General features: G+C 34.9%; 1 protein-coding gene across 1 annotated transcript in view; it reads right to left on the bottom strand.

Moving 5' to 3' along the window:
• LOC110457477 overlaps positions 1-19401 on the bottom strand; it is a 36564-nt gene that overhangs the window by 10693 nt on the left and 6470 nt on the right. Inside the window, exons 7-28 of the mRNA XM_021508774.1 lie at positions 18808-19065; positions 17915-17950; positions 17106-17388; positions 16227-16507; positions 15948-15983; positions 14236-14376; positions 13486-13614; positions 12934-12963; positions 12514-12631; positions 11399-11538; positions 10488-10602; positions 8798-8937; positions 8454-8588; positions 7980-8006; positions 6985-7099; positions 5746-6050; positions 4846-4960; positions 3915-4186; positions 3501-3615; positions 2337-2482; positions 1521-1635; positions 121-335 (exon numbers count right to left, since the gene is read on the bottom strand). Of these exons, the coding sequence (XP_021364449.1) occupies positions 121-335; positions 1521-1635; positions 2337-2482; positions 3501-3615; positions 3915-4186; positions 4846-4960; positions 5746-6050; positions 6985-7099; positions 7980-8006; positions 8454-8588; positions 8798-8937; positions 10488-10602; positions 11399-11538; positions 12514-12631; positions 12934-12963; positions 13486-13614; positions 14236-14376; positions 15948-15983; positions 16227-16507; positions 17106-17388; positions 17915-17950; positions 18808-19065 (3267 nt within the window). The remainder of the gene's footprint in view (positions 1-120; positions 336-1520; positions 1636-2336; positions 2483-3500; positions 3616-3914; positions 4187-4845; positions 4961-5745; positions 6051-6984; positions 7100-7979; positions 8007-8453; positions 8589-8797; positions 8938-10487; positions 10603-11398; positions 11539-12513; positions 12632-12933; positions 12964-13485; positions 13615-14235; positions 14377-15947; positions 15984-16226; positions 16508-17105; positions 17389-17914; positions 17951-18807; positions 19066-19401) is intronic.

Below are 19401 nucleotides of genomic sequence, written 5' to 3'. Positions count from 1 at the left end.
AAATACAAATACAAAAGTTCAATTACAGTGTCAAATATTTTGAAAATGAAAGTAGATCTATATGAACTAGCATACATACGTGTGAAGATAAAGTAGAAATGTATGAACTAGCATACGTACGTGTATAACCAGTGACAGTATTGTTGGGGTTACTGCCTTGCGGTTTGCCATAACCGGTAAAAGATCCCGTGAATCCTGTTGGAGCGGTTCCTGATCCTCCGGAAATACCTCCCTGGGTTCCGGCGATGTTGCATACTGGCACACGACAGCATTGTGGGTCTTTAGTATCAGGCTGGTAAGTACAGCCTAGAGGAACGTTGTCGTAACGTCCACACCTATCGTAACAAGAGATGGGAATGTAAACTTGTCCATCTATATACATCCTTATGTTTTTGTTGTTTTTTCTTAAATAATTTATACATACATAATAGTAATAATAGTAATACCTACTAAATCCTAAACCAATAATACTCTTTACCTCAAGACCATAGATATGTATTTATACGCTTATATAAAGTGATGTCATAGCCGTATCTACTCCGAATTATTCTGACGTTTTATCGACTTTTTTTTATATTAACGTCAGAACTCCGGCCCTATATAATATGCGGGATATAAGCGATTCTTTATGCACAAGATGAACATAAATTACATGCCTCAAACAACCATTACAATCACTAAAAACATATTTTTTTCAAACTTGCTCTGTTTTACTTTACGTTTTTGATAGCCCCGCCTTCTAACGCCACGTGACTAAAATCTTGACGGCCTACTTCATAACGTTGGGAAATTCCTTCGGTAACGCGAGATCTTGTCAAGTCATGTGACATTGCTCATACCCTAATTTCCATTAAAAACATGGGTTGGTGTAGAAAACGTTGGAAAATACTGTTCGTAATGATCTTTGAAACATGTTATTGATACCACCTAGTGCATAAAGAATAGATCTTTCGATCCATGTGCGACGTGTGTGTAAAAGTGACGATTTGTTTCTAAAATATCAGTTTGAAGAGCGACCCAGGCGTGAGTCGCTTATTTCCCGCATATTATAGAGGGCCGGAGTTCTGACGTTAATCGACGACAGACCGATATAAAAAAAGTCGATAAAACGTCAGAATAATTCGGACTAAGCCGTATCGGGCTGTTTCTATATCCATTCTAATGGTTGGTCATGCAATAATAACAAAGAAATATCATGTTGGACATAATGATATACAAACTTTGTTTAACAATAATCACAAGTTATCGGTTGTATTTTTTTGTATTTCTATTTTTGTTTCTTCACTCATTTTTCTTCAGAACTGTTCATCTTAACGGACTATATCTTAAAGTTCAACATTTTAAATGTTAAAAAGTTACTATCCATCAGAGGATGGTGATTATACAGAATACTTTTCCACACGAACTTTATAATTTTCAGCTTACCCTAATGCGTACAACTTAAAGAAAACTTGCGTAATGATTTTTACCTGTAAAGTTAGTGTGATCATAATTTATGTGGGTTTATTGGTGGTTCCTACCTATCAGTACATTGGTGGTAGTGGTTCTTAGCATCCTCACATCGGCACTTGTAGCTACATCCATCATTCCATTCCTCGCCCTGGTGGTAATACGATCCCTTATATACACAGTAGTCTGCAATAATCAATGATATAGCATATTATACAAATAAATTATCTTTCTGTAATTGCCCTGGTCAAACCTACAATTATTAACATTTTCTTGCATTCAATGTCAATCTTGAGAAGACGTTATGTAAGATAAGTCTTCTAAAAGGATAATTGCTATTAAAGTTGTTGCTTTAACTTTTCATAATATGACGTCGATATTTTATTATCTTATTTTATTTCACAAATATGATTTTTTTATGTAAATGGTTAAACGTGCTCGCTCGTACTGACAGGCTGTAAAGAGAGGTACCGCCTAATTGAAAGAAAAGGCACTTGAGAAAAGATGTAGATGTCAGATGTTGTAATGGGACAGCAAATCAATATTTTCTAAGGTCCCCTAAGCAGAACGCACAGATCTGCAACGGCCCACATTAGTCGCCTCTTATGATATCATTCAATGGGATGAAGCACAACTATTCTTTTCTAGAACCAACAGGGCATCAAAATCCACATGAACATGGAATTTTTGTTTCTCAAATAACCAAATATGTTTTCTTAAAATGAAACAGTTACTCAAAGAACGGGATAAAATGATGCTTAAAATAAAGACTGGTTGGCAACCGCTTTGCCAAACTGATACTCCGATGGAAAACCACAAGGTGCAAAATACAACAGGAAAAACGCACGGTTTTTAATAATAAATAGGTATCTGCACTTAATGCATACCTCCGCCGGTAGGTGGCGTTGTGCGTGCATAGAAGGGTGCTGGGGTGGTAGCTGCTGCTCCACTGCATTGCGGGATCTTGCAGCAATGGTCTTTGGGATCTTGTACCATTGTACACGTAATTGGAATGTTCTGGTACAATTGGCACCTGTAAAAAGTCATACAAATAAGAAGAACTGTTCTGACATCACGTGGTCTAAGATGAACGTACCTCACTCATAGGTGATTGTATCTTTAAAGTAGATTGCAGTAAAGATGCAGTATGTCAAAAATGAAACACACTGCATCATTCGGATGTTTCGTCATCCATACACTCATCGGTGATACTAGGTTCCGAAAGGTTCATAATCAATCTCTTGGTTATGAATTTTAAAATTAAGAGTACTGGCAAATTTCAAATTGAATAATTTGTATATTTTGAACCATGACACTAATCATAAGAGCTAATTGTGGCCACCGAGGCTACAGCAAACCTCGATAACTAACGAAACCACAAGTAGAGTCTACCACTTTGTATCTTTGAAGATGTACGTTACAAACAGCTGGTTGCACCAATCCAAAAATAAAGTACACTGCATAACACAGCTGAAACTCAAACCAAATAATATTATCTGGGAATAGAAGAAAGTTGGTCCTAAATCAGTACTTGTTATTATGTCAGAAAGTGTTGTTTTCATATCATTTGCATCATACAATATAACCAATTTGTTTATTCAAATATAAAATACCCTGGCCTTATCCTCACATTTCAAAGAGAGACACCCAATTTTCATTGATATTAATTTAAGACTGTTTAAGTTTTATGTGGTATGTATTTTTTTTTATTTTTTTTCCCCTTTTTATTTATTTTACGTGTTGCACATCAAATTTCGCTTCAATACCGATGGGTGTGTGGGTGAGAGTAAGGATTTGTTTTGGTTTGGTTGTATAAGGTTTAATGTTCCATCAACGGCTAAGGTCATTTAAGGACGTGTCTCCATGTGTGTTGTGTATACGTGCTTATGTGTAAGTATGCTGGAGGCAGGGTATGTTGGTGTATTTGCCTCCTTGTGATAGCGCGGATCTGACGCCGACTTTACAGTGCTATCTCACTGAAAAAAACATGCCGAAGGGGAGACAGATAGGGAATCGAGAGAGATATCAGACAATGTATCTTAAGTTTTTACCTATCAAGACATCTGTATTTTCCTTGCACGGCATCCATGCATGTGCACCGGAAGTCGCATCCGTCGTCCCAGCTCTGGCCCTGTTGATGGACCTGGCCCTTGTACACGCAACCATCTACAATATACATATATCAATATAATATCGACTTCGTGTGAGGAATACACGAGTTCTTGTTCCCCGAAATTTGTCAGAATCAACCAAGCACACAGAGAATTTGTATCGAAAAGTTGGAAACGACACAGATTTAAGTCATTTACTAAGAATATATATATATTTTTTTTTTAAATTAATTTCAAAATTTATTTGATCCCAGTTTGATCTACGTCATTTGTTTCATACTTTCTAAAATCATGCACAAAATATCATGCGCTTATCATCAGAATACGATACACAATGTGATTCGTGTTTCGTACTTCTGCTTCCGGAAACTGTAGGTCCAGGGTTACTGCCGGTGAAGGAGGACGGCCCGCCAGATGTTCCATTGCTGGACGGTCCGGGGCCGTAACCTCCTGTGGCAATCTGTGGTGGTAGCTGGGCCTGTCCGTAACCAGAGAAACCTGGGCCATAGGATGGTACGGGAATCTGAGCGTTGGACCCAGCGGGACAGGATGGCACCTTACAGCAGGGATCAGTCGGGTCTTCCATTAACGTACATTGAGCAGGAAGGTTCTTGAAATCTGGACACCTAAACACAGGGTAAATAGTATTCAAATATATTTGCATTTTCAAGAGAGTTGCATGACGTATACAGTTACAGGCTTATAGAAAAACACTTCAATTGTATTTGGACATGAGAGTTTTAATTTACTGCAATCGAGTAGCTATTAGTTCCTCTGCAGGACTCACACAATGGGCAAAATAATAAAAATAAAATAATTGAATATATCATTTTAACATATTTTAAAGTCATGTCAATCTGGTTAATACAAAACATATTAGTTAATTTGGATACAGGCGCTTTTGCACTCAGTAATTTTGGCATCGAGACGTTTTGGTACTTGTACAAGACGTGCCTGTGTTTCTTCAAAGGTATCTCCGACATTTTATGAGATGTTTGGCACTTGACTTCAGTTTGAAATTTTGTACGTTGTTTCCTATTCGCGTCTTGTGTGTTGCTGATTTTTATTTTAAGACATTCTTCAAAAGTTTTCGTCTTTACAAAACAAGAACCGAAACATCTTTGTTTTTAATTACTGAAACGACCTGGTACCGAAAAGTCTAGAATTCTTTTCAGATATTCGCATGCCAAAAAATAAGGAATCGCCTTTGAAATTCAAAACTATAATATTTAAGAACATTATGGAATTTTATGAAATTTTCAATAGAAAAATGCGCTTCTCTTACTTGGGTTGGCATCGGAATCGTCCGGTTTTACCATCATCACAAACGCAGGTGAAGTCGCATCCGTCCTGCCACCTCAGACCTTGCTGGTAAAGTGTTCCGTTCACATAACAACCATCTGGAGAAAAAAATGCAAACATGTATTCGCTTATTCTCATGTTGATATGATCTGCAATAATACCATCACTTGCATCATTTACAATGTTGTTTTCGATGACAGAATCAGGAATTTAGTTTACCTCCACATGCGGGTATGTGACCTCCTAAAATGGCCTTTGACGCTCAAAATGTTAGAGGCTTGTCATTCTTGTATAACGGGGGCAGAATTTGTGATTTATGCCTACATTTACCAAAAACTTTTAGGTCTTGCAAAAAAACTGAGTATAATGATAGAATAGTTCGTATTTCTTAAATTGATGTATTTGAACAGAATTGTAAACTACTTTAAAATTCACACAACAGTATGACCTGTATGAAACTTGATGATTAGCGGTTTATATTAACTATGTATGGCACAAATTTAGTATAGTTCGGTTTTCTGAAGGATATCAAGTTGCTTTTACATATTTATTCCTTTAAATTGTACTAAACATATATGCAATACTATTAGTGAAGAAGTCAGAAAAATGCCAGTGCCGCCTAGAGATAGACAGATTATCATATTGATTAAAGTATCATTGCTGTATCAAAGCTCCATTTCATAAGGAGATCGCGATGGTGTTATTTATGATCAGAGCTGCAGAAACTTCCAAGCTAAGCGATTTGGTGCCGGAAATTGCTCGTTCGATATCCCAATAGTCTTTTTGTAAACCATATTTTTTTCGCATAAAAGATATCAAAGCCAATGTAACCCACTCTTATCTATAACTACATTAGAGAAATTTAGAGATAAGTAGTTCTTACCGATTTGTTTTGGTACCAAACTTGGAACCAGTCCTGGGGTTCCTCCTCCGCCATTAGGGTTTGGTGCCAAGGTTTGTCCAGGAAGAGGCGTTGCACCGCCGGGGACGGGAACACCGCCAGAACCGGGCTGGGGAGCGAGGGTTGGGGCAATGTTTGGTACTGGGTAGCTACCTACTACATTAGGTACAGTCGAAGATCCGATGAAACTGCCTCCCTGGCCTCCGTCACACTGGATTTTGGAACAACATTCTCCGGCTTTCTTGACCATATGACATCCAAGAGGCAGATTGACAAAGTCAGGGCAACTGCAAGATTATATTTAAGTAATTTAAGGTAAAGGATTTTATCATTTCTTGTTTTCTTCGCTTCTACACTTCAATTCTTTTTGGCCTTAAAAACCCTTTTTCTATATTGTTGAAACAATGGCTCTTTTTTGGATATCACTTATCTTCATTAGAAAAAGGGCAATTTCTTTTCAAATCACACGTTGTTGCGCGCAATTGTATAATTGTTCCCAATTTACATTTCATAAAACGTAAGTACGCGGTTTACTTCGCGATTAATGCCAATATCGAATATATCATTATCAAGAACATCTTGTAAACTATCAATGAGGGGAAATTGCTTCCTGTATAATAGCAAAAATAAGTATATGCAAAACTGTCCCACTACACTTTTGTTTTCCGTATATACAGTAACCTCCCCTTAACTTCGTTTGGGATATAACTGCGCCACAGGAGTACCAGGACACTTCTGCTGACAAAGTACCTCACAATGGCAGAGAGACAATATGCCAATCCTGAATTTGAATCCTGGTTGAGCCTCGCTGTTTTGTTACACTCAGAACACTGTTGTTGATAGTACATTGTTTATTTTTTTCACTTTTATTGTTTTTTTTCATAAAAGTCACGCAAAGAATGATTTTCTTTGAACAAATAATTTCTCAAAGATGTAGTTACGCTGAAAATAACAGTTTCTTATGCGTTGGGACAGTTTTTCGTTCTAGTACGGGGATCATTAAGTATGTCAAGCATGAATTGTATGTTTGTCTGAACAGCTGTGGTCATTTTAGGACGTGCCAGGTTTTGGTGGTAGAGGAAAGCCGGAGTACCCGGGGAAAACCACCGACCTGCGACCAGTACCTGGAGACTGCCCCACGTGAGTCTCGAACCCGCAACCCAGTGGTGGAGGACTAGTGGTAGCAGAATGTCAGACGTAGAATGAGTTGAAAGGACTCACCGTTTGTTGCATCTGTAGTAACCGTACTTGGCGTTCTCACACATACATTCGAAGTCGCAGCCGTCGAACCAGGTCTGGCCCTGTTGGTATGCTACCCCCTTGAATATACATCGATCTGAAGCGAGACATAATGCAGTCTATATTTATACAACCTCTTCTTGAAACAAATTAACATGTTGATATATCGATTTGTAGCAAAGTTCTGGAGATTTATACTACTTTTTGTTTCCTTGGATTTGTCTGCACAATTCTTACTTAAAATTAGACGTTAAACCCTATTAAATAACCCTGAAATAACCGAACTTAAGAGGAAAAATAAATGTTATAATTGCCCTGATTTCTATCCAGAAATGTTCATAATATCGATATATTTAAATAATTTCATAAATGGAATAATCAAATCTTTTAAAAAAATACATAACTGTTTAAATGTATCAAAATGATAAATATTTAAATCTTGATAACAAAAACACGCTGGGTAGCTTTGCGACAACAAAGTAGATGTATTTTTAGTATTCAATATGTGAAAATCTGAAGGATTATCATTTATCCTAATAACAGGCAGTTGAAAATAAGTTACACTAAATCCAGAGGAAGTAATCGAAGCTAAATGGAGAAGCAACGAATTTTGCTTTGGGATCCCTGTCCAAATGCAGATAAAACACCAGAGAAGTCAACTGTATTCTTTCGTATAAACAGTTTCATCCACTTAATTTTGATTTTGATACAACTGTAGCTCGATTTTCCCAGAAAATCAATCCTCAGAACATTGTCTTTGACCTAAAAAAAAAGTACCCTTTTTATTTCATTAAAGTTCCGAAAGGTATGCTTTTCATTTAAGAAACGAATTTTCCAAAGCTTAAGTTATGCCGGAAAAAAATATCTAATGCATATAGTTACAGTTGCCGCCAGTGGTACATGGATCCCTAAGGTGCACAACTATAAGATAAAACTGAAATTTATGTATAATCTATAAGTTTAAAAATAACACTCACCAGTTGGGGATGGTGCACTAAGCTCACCTGAAAATGTAAAGATGTTGTTATTAATAATATTTCAATATCAAAGTATGTGCAGGAAACTACAAATGTTAAACACAAAACAAATCAAGAGAAATTGGGCGATGAATACACTTGTAAAAGGATAGATGGATGTATAAAAATTAGAAAACCACCTTTGTTATATTATTGAAGCATGTGATACCTGCTAAATAATGTAAATGTTTCACAACAACCCCTTTGCATAGTTTGCAAATTAATATCAACCCAGAAAAATTGGCATTTTTGAAGGAACGAAACAGGATTCATGAATAACGAAATAAACAGTAATAAGTGAATTGTAAATACATCTTGTTAACTTTTAGTAAAGAAATGTATTCATATTGCGATGCCATTATGAAAATAGTTTTTGGAGTGCAATATGAATGCATATATATACTACTGATAGATAAACCAGAACTTCAAACTTACTACAGAGGTTGCAGAACTTGGCACAGTTTGCTTTTGCAAATGCGTGAAAGCCCGCGTCAGTACACATGTTAGCTTGGTAGAGAGCGCAATTGGTTGCCACGTCGACGCACTGGGGTGCAGCTGTGGGTGTGGCTCCTTTAAATTAAAATCATTTATTTAGAATGAAAAAACATACAGTTATTAATCAGTGTTCAACTGTAAATTCCTATTATTTCTTATTTAAATTCTCATAATATCAATAAATGCTTATTTGATGTCAGTATTTTCGATCAGTTTGACTTGAAATATCTAGTTTAGAAAAAAATAGATAAATTCGAAAATAACCTTTGCCCGACTTTACTTACCAACTCCCTGTCCACTGATGGCTCCTGTTCCGGTGAATGTGCCGTACTGTTGATTGTAATCACATACTGGTTCTTGGCAGCACTTGCCTGGCTGCTTGTGGAGGTGGCACATTGATGGTAGATCCTTGTATGTTGGACATCTGTTTAAAAGACACAAAATTGTGAAATACTTCATACATTGATATGCAAAAAAAAATCCTCAATATAATGTCCCTCGTTCATTTACCAGATCCGTTACTGCCAACGTTTATCAATGTCCCTTTTTCTCTGTTTTCTAAAAACAACATTTATTCATTCCCCTTGATTCTTCGCCAAACCCTCTAATAACGCCAAAATCGATATGGACAAATGATGACAGTATAACGAGGTTTTACTGTAGCTTAAAAATGTAAGCTATTGAAAATAAATCCAACTGAAATATTCTCGAGCAAATAAGGGTATTTAGTGAATACAACGTTATTCAACCCGATCAAATAAAACGTTCATAATATATACATATCTACTTTGATAAAATGAATTAAGGGATAATAGTAAATAATAATATTTCGTGTGACAAGTGTGATGATAGAGTTCCGAACTAATGATTAACCTGAGACAATGTATGTTAATTAGATTTGTTCACATTTCGGAAAATACGTTGTTTTGAGTCTCTATGATATCATTTTGTGTAAACTCATTTGCTTAAGTGCAGTGTGTGAGGCTTAAAACGAATAAATTAAAGTTAAATAGCAGATTAAAACAAAATCTGTACTATTGAAGAGTTTTGCAATAAAATCGCTTTAAAATACTTTAAAATTGGACATTTTTTGCCCTGTGAAAATGTTTGCGTTGTTTCACTTTGAACTGTTTGCTGTGTGGAAATTTTTGCGTTTCATAACCATTGTCAGCGCAAAATTAGACAAAATTATCTAGATAATCTATAAATACTTGCGTGTGGATATTTCGCTACTTTTCTCAACGCAAAAAAGCAAAAGGGGAATATTCTAACAACCCGAAATTTTCCACTTTTAATTTTTGAAACTAAACAAGAAATAAATTACTGTTATTGTTATTCTGATTTTGATTTTACAAAACACTTATTAAGATGTCGATCAAAGAAATATGTTTTTATGAAATTTTATCGAATGTTTAATAAGTAAGGTAGCATGTTTTTAAATAATTAAATAAAAGAATGGACCTCTCATATTTTAGCATATTTATTCGTGTAATATGGCCCATTGTGATGTCATCCAATGATAAATGATAAATTATGATGTCACTTGGAGACGATAAAAATATAAAGCAAAGATGGTAGATATTTAGATTTAAAATGCAATGAAAAGTGTGTTCGCAATATTCGCGCATTAACTCTTGTTCAAGTTAAAGAAAGGTCTTCAATTAAATGTTACATTAAAATAAAAAGTAATTACAGATTTCATGTTTATCACACATTCGATCTGCTATGAAGTAGTTTGTTGAGCAGGGTTAAAATTACATAAACTTTCGGTATCTTATATCCCTAATTGTGACGTCATGAGGAATTAAACATTGACGTCACAAATTAATGGCAAAAGAAGGAGCATTGTTTGTGCTTTTTTTCCCCATTGTATTCTACGTTTTAATAACTTCAAACGCGTATAAGTGTGCATTTGTTTGGAAAATAGGTCACAAATTGGATGCAAGCTTTTCTTGGACCTCTATTAAGACTCACCTTGATTGACAACTGTACATACCGGCTCCGGCATCTACACACTGGCAGTTGAGGTCACAGCCAACATTCCATGTCTGACCTTGGTAGTAATCGTGTCCATTGTACTTACAGGTATCTGTAACAAAACAGGTCACAATATATTAATTTTGTTATTATAAATTAAGTATCAGGAATAGTATGGGTTTTCTTCATTTCCTTCTCGGACATAATATACTTGATAATGGTCATCTCGAATTATTATTGCTTATCAACATGTCGTTTTCTTCTTCAATGGTTGTTTAAACTTAATGTGACGAATATTCACGATTAGTTGGGCCTATGACAATATTACTGATTTTTTATCTCGGAAAAGTAGAATGTCGTTTATACCTAGAAGATGGATTTTAATACGATTTCTACATAAACATGTTGAAATTTATTCAATAGAAGTAGTGCACGATGAAGTCATACTTTATGCTTAAAATACTATTTTAAAACTGTTTTATATCATTTATAATGTAAGCAATATAGGAATGAATACATCCAGTTACACTATTTAGTGGAAATAAAAGAAAAAGACACCAATCACTTTTCCCTATAGTACATTGTATGATTGAATATTTTTGTGAATAATCGGAAAAATACATTTTTGTTTTGTAGGAAGAAATTGTGCAATATATTATATATTTGCGTAGCTATTATTGCTTAAGCGAATAAACTGCATTTGTTGAATAAAATATTTCAGGTACTGAACAGAAACAATTTTACTTCTTCCTTAACTGCAAAAAAGTTCCTTTTCCATTTCTTTTTTCTTTACTATTTTGATAACCGTGTAAAAAAGTCATTTTGAACAAAATTGAAAAACTAAACATATATTTTTTTCTAAATAAACCGGTTCTCATTGTAAAGTGTATAAAGGGGCAATTACTCACTAATTCCGTTGACGTTTCCAACAGTCTGTCCAGTCGTGGTTTGGTAGGTAGGGTTAAAATTGCAGACTGGCTCAAGACAGCACTGACCCTTCTTCTGGGTAAGAGTACACTGGGGTGGCAGATTGTAGTAAGATGGACACCTATGATAAAACAAGATGATTAAATTTAAGGACTCATGTCCACCTGCATATTGGTTCTTTCCTAAACACAGTAACCTCCCATTAACTTCCGTTTGGATATAATTGTAGCACAGGCTGGAAAGGACACTTCCGTTGAAAACTTAGCACAATCGGCTACAGAGATAGTGTAACAATCTGAATATTTGACCTATTGTACGAATCCCAGTGTAGCCCTATTGAATTTCTACACTCGGAATACTGTGTTTTTTAATTTGCTTATTTCATATCTTATATTTCTCACAAACGTCCCGCATGGCTTTTATTTCAGAAATGATTCAGTTAATTAACAAAAGAAGGCGTTACAGTGTGCACTGTTTTAGATTTTCAGGTGGATAGTGCAACGCCTTGTTTTTAATTAAACTTATATATATAAGTAGAAGTAATATTTACAGTGCATACAAAGGAACTTGTCAAATTGTCGAGGCACTCTGGCCCTTTCTCAAGACAGAAATATGAACAATTACATATCACAACATATCACAAAGAGGCAAACAGTCATTATTAATCATTATGAAACAATACTACAACATAATAAACATAAACAAAACACTTATGTAATATTGATGTAATATGCTAATGATATCGCATATCACTTTGGCTAGTTTGTAGCACAAAGCCTATTTCAGCATGAAATTCATCTTGAAAACGTGAGTTAAAGTTAATTAGTTGTTTAATTATGAAGTGTCTTTAGAAGGGCGGATTGCCTTGAAAACTGTCGTTATCACTTCTTTGCTTCTATAGCTATTTAAAGCAATGCGCATCCTACGAACATTTGTTTGTTCAGATCCAGTGCCCATATTGGATCGCACTGTCGTTACATTATGACACCTGTATCCGAGTTATTTTAATGGATTTGGCATATTTGAAACTTGTGTTATGTTTCTTGAATGGGACGTATAACATGCAAAGTCTTATGTATGCAAACTATACGCTTACTTGTTGTAGCAACTATAATGTCCTTTGGATGCATCGTCACAAGTACAGTCGTAGGCACATCCATCAGACCAGCTCTCTCCCTGTCCATATGTTTTGCCTCCATAGGAGCAACGACCGTCTAAACACCAAAGATATTGTACAAACATCAACAACAGTGCAAACAACAGAACGTCAATTACAACGTTTACAAAATTAAATGCAATATATTTATACTGATATAATCATTTTACAAAATAATAACCTGTTTTTATTAAGACCATTAAATTAACGAGTAAATCGAAAAAAATACAATAGAAAATATACATAAATAAATAAATACATTTTTATTTTCATATAATAATCTAAAACTGATGTTGAGAAAACCATTTTAACCGACTCTTTTAACTGAGCATAACAACATAGAATCAGTATCATACTTACAATATCCATTGACACCTTTAGCGTTGAACTCTGTAAATGATGAAACATTTTCAAACGAGTTACTTAAACAAATATTTTCTATTAAAAAAAAAGACTAATTCGTTAGCAAATTCTGCTTTATTGATATATTGAATTGAAGGGAAAAAATGTTGTAGGAATCTTTTTAAGAATTTGTTTCGAATATAAAACAATGTAACAACTGACAAAGACAAGAAGAATTAACGTTTGACTGTTACAGTGAAATCATATATTTTCGTTGTGCCCAAATTTCATGGTTTCCCAGAATATCCCCATTTGGAGGGTATATCAATTCGTGGGTCACGAGTACCCACCCATTCGGATAATAGCTTTGAGTCAAACTTGTAATAACTTCGTAGACCTATGCATTCGTGGATGAAGATTACCTTAGAAACCATCGAAATTAAAATCCTCACAGAAACAAGTGATTTCACAGTATTTCATTTTTGAAAATGATTTTTTACAGCAACAACAAAAACAGTAGCAACATAACATCAACATCACATCGGCTGATGGATCCTTAAGCGTACGTACGACAGAATCCGCAGAACTGTCTGCAGTTGTCAGTTGCCCATGGGCCGTATGTTGAGCACACAGTGGCGTCATACTCTTTGCAGTTAGCCAGCTTGTCAACACAGTCTGGAGGGATGGTTGGTACAGAAGCTGCAAAGGACACACGCATATAAGAAAAGGTGAATTAAATTCATATTGATATTAACAATTATCAGATTTGTATATTTTACTGTAAAACTGTTCAATTTCCTGCTATAGTTTTTTTCCGGTTTAAATTCGAGTTCAGCACGAATATCAGGTACATTGTAAATGAAACTCTAAACGATAAACGTTTCTACATAAATGAATAGATACAAATGGTGTAAACTGGTAAAGAAAGCCCTTGTAAGTTATAAGTGTAAATGAACAGGTAATAATCTACAGTATTTGTAATAGGCTATGCACGAGCTAGTAGTAGTAATGAACTGTCATGTAAATAGCATATGCACGAAGAGTTCATTAATTTACAGAAGTAAAAATAGATTGTACTCAAAAAAGGTTAGATCTACAGCAATCCAAAGAGATTGTGCACGAAGAACTATAATTCTACAATAGCGAAAATAGAGTGTACGCGAAGAAGTAATCTTTTACATAGGTAGTAGACTGAGGACAAATTGTAAATATCTACAATTGTGAAACAAAGACGGTACACACAGTAGTAATAATCTATCGTAGTGGAAATGGACTGAACGCGATTAACTTTTATAATGAAAGTAGACTTAAATTACTTACTTGCACAGAATCCACAATAACGTGCGCAGTTGGTCTGGGCCCACTGTGTGTATTGCCCAGAGCAGGAGCGCTGTCCGTATGTCTTACAGTTTGCCAATTGATCCATACAGGGGTCCAGAGGGGGAGATAGTGTCGGCACGGCTACGGGATAAGAAGTCCGGAATTAAATATGTGACCTAGGCTAAATTTTGTTGTTGTTGGCGTATTTGTGTTTCTTGTCTTACCTTGTCCGCACCAAATCAAAAGCATTGTTTTATATTTACCTTATATTTACCTTCATTACAGTATAGATATATACTTCGAAGGTGAACCCAACTACAGAAAACAACTTTTCCCTATATCTGTACTAGTATTTACTTATTTATTTGTCTTTTTTTACTTGACTTGCAATTTACATGATATTTAGAAATAGAACACATCTACAACAGTATATTTCATACCCAAGGCTAGTAAAACCACATAGAGGAATATTTTAAAATGATGCAAACCAACATGATAAAAATGTCCTGTGCACATGCTGATATTTGTACCTGTGAATCTATGACTATATCTTAGACTATGACTAAACTACACATGAATACAAGTTCTTTACTTCAAATTGTTCTTTTTTATCATTTAAAAGGTACATTGTAAAATATATCATTTTTAAGACCATATGGAATTATGTCGATAACATAACACAGACAAAAACATATTCAGGCTTCAGAAATATTGGTGAATAATATATTTAAATCATTTTTCTCTGTAAAGACGTTTAATATCGTGTTAGGGTCTATCAAATCATTCAGTGCATACAGTACAAACCGACTGCTGAAACGTTTTACAATGGTTAAAAAATCTGTTTCTACAAAAATCGAATTAGTATTTAGATGGTAACGAACAATGATCGTACCATGTGGTTAACAGAAATGTTTCTACAAAATTCGAATTAGTATTTAGATGGTAACGAACAATGGTCGTACCATATGGTTAACAGAACTGTTTCTACAAATTTCGAACTAGGATTTAGATTGGAACAAACATTGATCGTACCATGTGGTTAACAGAACTGTTTCTACAAATTTCGAATTAGGATTGAGATTGGAACAAACATTGATCGTACCATGTGGTTAACAGAACTGTTTCTACAAATTTCGAACTAGGATTTAGATTGGAACAAACATTGATCGTACCATGTGGTTAATAGAACTGTTTCTACAAAATTCGAATTAGTATTTAGATGGTAACGAACAATGATCGTACCATGTGGTTAACAAAACTGTTTCTACGAAATTCGAATAAGTATTTAGATGGTAACGAACAATGGTCGTACCATATGGTTAACAGAACTGTTTCTACAAATTTCGAACTAGGATTTAGATAGGAACGAACAATGCTCGTACCATGTCCTACCTTTATCTCATAAACGCTTCTATATGCTTTATAAATTAACACCTCGAGTTTAAAATCAAAACAACATAGCAATCGTTATCTTATGTATGATGTTTGTGATAATATACACAAAAACAACAAATAAATAATGTTTTATTAGCGATAAGTACGTGTACAGTTTCCTGCGGCTAAGTTATGTAATGCGTGTGTTTTATAGAATTACTTATATGTATTGAGCAATATCATATATACATTGCTACTAAAGACATATGCAACCTCATAGATGAAGGCTGTTAAGCTTTTATGAAAACGTTTTTGTTTTGTTTATTAATAACACATACCAGTTGGAATATAGGCTGGTGCTGTAGGTGGTATGACTGAAATAAAGCAAAAATAAATGATGCATTATTAGAAAAAGGTTGAAAAAAATAAAATCTACGCTGATATATTAAACTAAACTTCTGATCGATTATCTCTCTGTATAAGATATACATTTTATTTTTGTCAATAGCTACTGACAGTGATGCATCTGTTTATCTGTATGTATTAAGTCAAATATGGTAGCCGTATGGTAGTTCAAATAGAAGAGTTACTTCCGGTTAATCATTATTCGGACTTACCTGCACAGGCCTTGCTCTGGAAGGCAGACTGAATCTGACTAAGTTTACTGAAATCTGTGACAGTCATGACATGCGCACTGTCGGGGTCGGAAGCGATGTCGTTAAGTTCAGATTTGCTGACTCCCGCTCCCACACCGACGGCGAAGACGCTGATGCCCTTGTGCTGAGTGTTTGCGGCTTCTTTGACGGTATCGGGATGGTTGTTTGAACGGCCATCGGTGATGACGATTTCAATGTTTGGAATACCTGGACGGTCACCATTTGGTTGGGTGAACATCTTACTGTAGGTAAATAAAGATAATATATACACACTTATTGGCTGGTGAAATAAAGACTAGAAAAGACTAGCGAGTATTATGATTGGTCTTTTTGACGAACGTTTGAACCATTTCTCTTATGCATTTAGTATATTACACATGTAGAATCGCAAAAGTCATATAATATTTTATTACTCTTTTAGTGTTGTCAAAAGACAACATGAATAATCTAATAATAAATAGCCATAAATAAATCATCTATCTACGATCAGTAAAGCAAACAAAGCAAAAACAAAAACAAGTGAATACCGAAGTGTCAAAAAAAAAAAAAAAGATACTCTGAACAGAGAAACGATTAACAAGAAGACACTTGAATAAGTACAATGAGAATAAGATCATGTGTTCCGGAAGGGCAAAAATCAGCAAAAATTGCTTTTCGAAAAAGGCATTTGCATTTATGACAATTCTAGCAATCTATTTAAAAAATCCGTTTAAGATATTTGATATTTTTAAGCGTTCAACTTAATATGAATCGAAGATACACGTTAGAGTAATGTAGCAATTATCCTACATTAAACAGCTGCAATGCATGTGTATAAAACATAAACAGCTTATTACTTACCTGTATACTTCTTTAAGAGCGGTTCCGGTGTTGGTACCTCCAGACTTGTATGGTACTTTGTCGATGGCAGCCAACAGGGAAGCCTTGTTTGTGTAGCGGTTCAAGTTGAAGATGTTGTACTGTCTTGAAGAGAAAATAGAAAGACCGATACGAATTTTATCGCTGGCGACGTTGAAGTTCTTTACCATTGTTTTTACAAACTCAAGCATCTTGTCGAAGTTGGCTTTTCCAACACTACCGGAGGAATCCAAGTTGAAGATGATATCGGCAACTGCTCCACAATCTTAAAAGCAGAAAGAAACAATATATCTTAACAAATGCAACATACTGAGGTGACTAATGTTATAGCATTTTGTGGACTCGGTATTTTATTCTGTGTGTATGCAATAGTTAGAACTTAATATTCTTTTCGACTATTTTTAACATTTTTGTTTCGTATTCCGTATTGTTACACTATGGGTTTTTTTGTTTACATTACGTGGCCCTGTATGGCTCCCTAGTGTAAATGAATAGGGACTGCTTTACAATCAAAAACATTCTTTCTTATTCGAATACCTTATTTTTCATTTTACAAAGTTTTGTTAGTGATGTTTATTAACACTTTAAAATATATTTGTCACCGTTTACTCGATCATGTTAACTAACTCGGCATTCATAAATATTGATAAAATCTCAGATTAAACGTTTTCTTATTTTCGTGATATATTCCGCCATGATACGTATATATATCTTGATTATTTCTCAATACAGTTGACAAACACTAAGACCCTTGAAGGTAGAAATGAGGTTCTTTATGATGAGTTACTTACCTTGTGGTGCTGTAGCATTAGGGTGTGGCTGTGAAACTGCAATAAAAGCATATTCATTGATATTGTAATTAAGAGCATTAAATGATACAAAATAATACAAAAGTTTATTCTAAAGTATCAAGAAACATTATTTTTGATTTATACTGAAATTAAGTTTCCAGCGATGTCATACATGACACTTTCAAAAATGAAAATTCAAATTGAGACGTTCTTTTATTATTGAATCAATTCATTTTAAATACTTTTTTCTACATCAAACAAGAAATTGATTTGAATATCATTTGGGATACTTACAAAGTTGGTTAAATAATGAGAATCACACTATCTTATTCAAATTTTGTCCAATGAAAATCATACTTGGATGAATATGATATAGTTTAATACATGTAAAGATAGTATGATACAGATATGCAAATTAGGATGAAAGTTTAATTTTTTATATAATTGATATTTTTTCAATTTCATGCCGGGTAAGCGGACTTCATGGAATATGTATGGAACCGATTTGCGTTCATAGTGGCATGAACATTGCAAAATAGCGTTCAATCCTTATATTTGCATTCTTAATTTTTACTTATTATTGACAGGGATACAGACAGTCCCTTATATTTCCGATATTGAAGTGTTTATGTCGTCAGTACAAACGAGATTCTTTGAACAGCCTACCGTCATCAGAATGTTTGCTTCTAACGGTTGTATCGTGTTGGAGGCGAGAGCAGAAGCTTTGAAGTGACACTGCTCCAATTGCGTTCATAGCCCTATGACTGCAATTATCATGATACTCATGGAGAACTTGCAGTTGGAATGTAGATATATATACGTGATACTATAAGTTATTCATAAAACGACATCAATATCCCTGTACACCCGTCGGTATAACGTGGTATTCTTACCTTCACATGCTTTGGTTGAAAGTAGAGTCTTCAATGATCCCAAAGCATCGAAGTTATCGGCCCTGAAAGCGTACTGGCTGTCTGGGTCGCTAGCGATGGCGTTAAGCTCTGCAGAGTTTATTCCGTGGCCAACACCGATAGCCAGCATTGTGATTCCAGCCTTTCTCGCAGCGGCAGCCTCCTGAATGGTCAATTGCCTGTTGTTGGAGTTACCGTCCGTGACAACAATGCCAATCTTAGGAACGTTGGGACGATGTCCTTTAAATGAAACGAAACGTTTTCATGATTTTCCGGAAAGCACATCTTTAATATTTGTTATTTAACTTTATTCATTAAATGATTACGTAAGACATGTTCCGATTCTTCAATTGAAATGTTTACGGTAACTTTGAATGTTTGAAACCACAGGCCTAAAGTGTATACGTAGACGGCTGAGGTTTGAATCCCAGAAAGAGAGGGACACTTTCAGAAATAACGTTTTCTCCCGTATATCATAGTTGTTTTCCGTGTTCATTACCAGGGTACTCTATTACCATAAGCAGGTGTTTCCATTTTTTTCCTGGTGTGGGATATCTTTTAGATGCTATAACATCA

This window comes from Mizuhopecten yessoensis, unplaced genomic scaffold (genome assembly GCF_002113885.1).
Source record: "Mizuhopecten yessoensis strain PY_sf001 unplaced genomic scaffold, ASM211388v2 scaffold9157, whole genome shotgun sequence".
NCBI classification, from domain to species: Eukaryota; Metazoa; Mollusca; class Bivalvia; order Pectinida; family Pectinidae; genus Mizuhopecten; species Mizuhopecten yessoensis.
The sequence above is the reverse complement of the archived record's forward strand: the minus strand, read 5'-3'. Positions and strand labels throughout refer to the sequence as shown.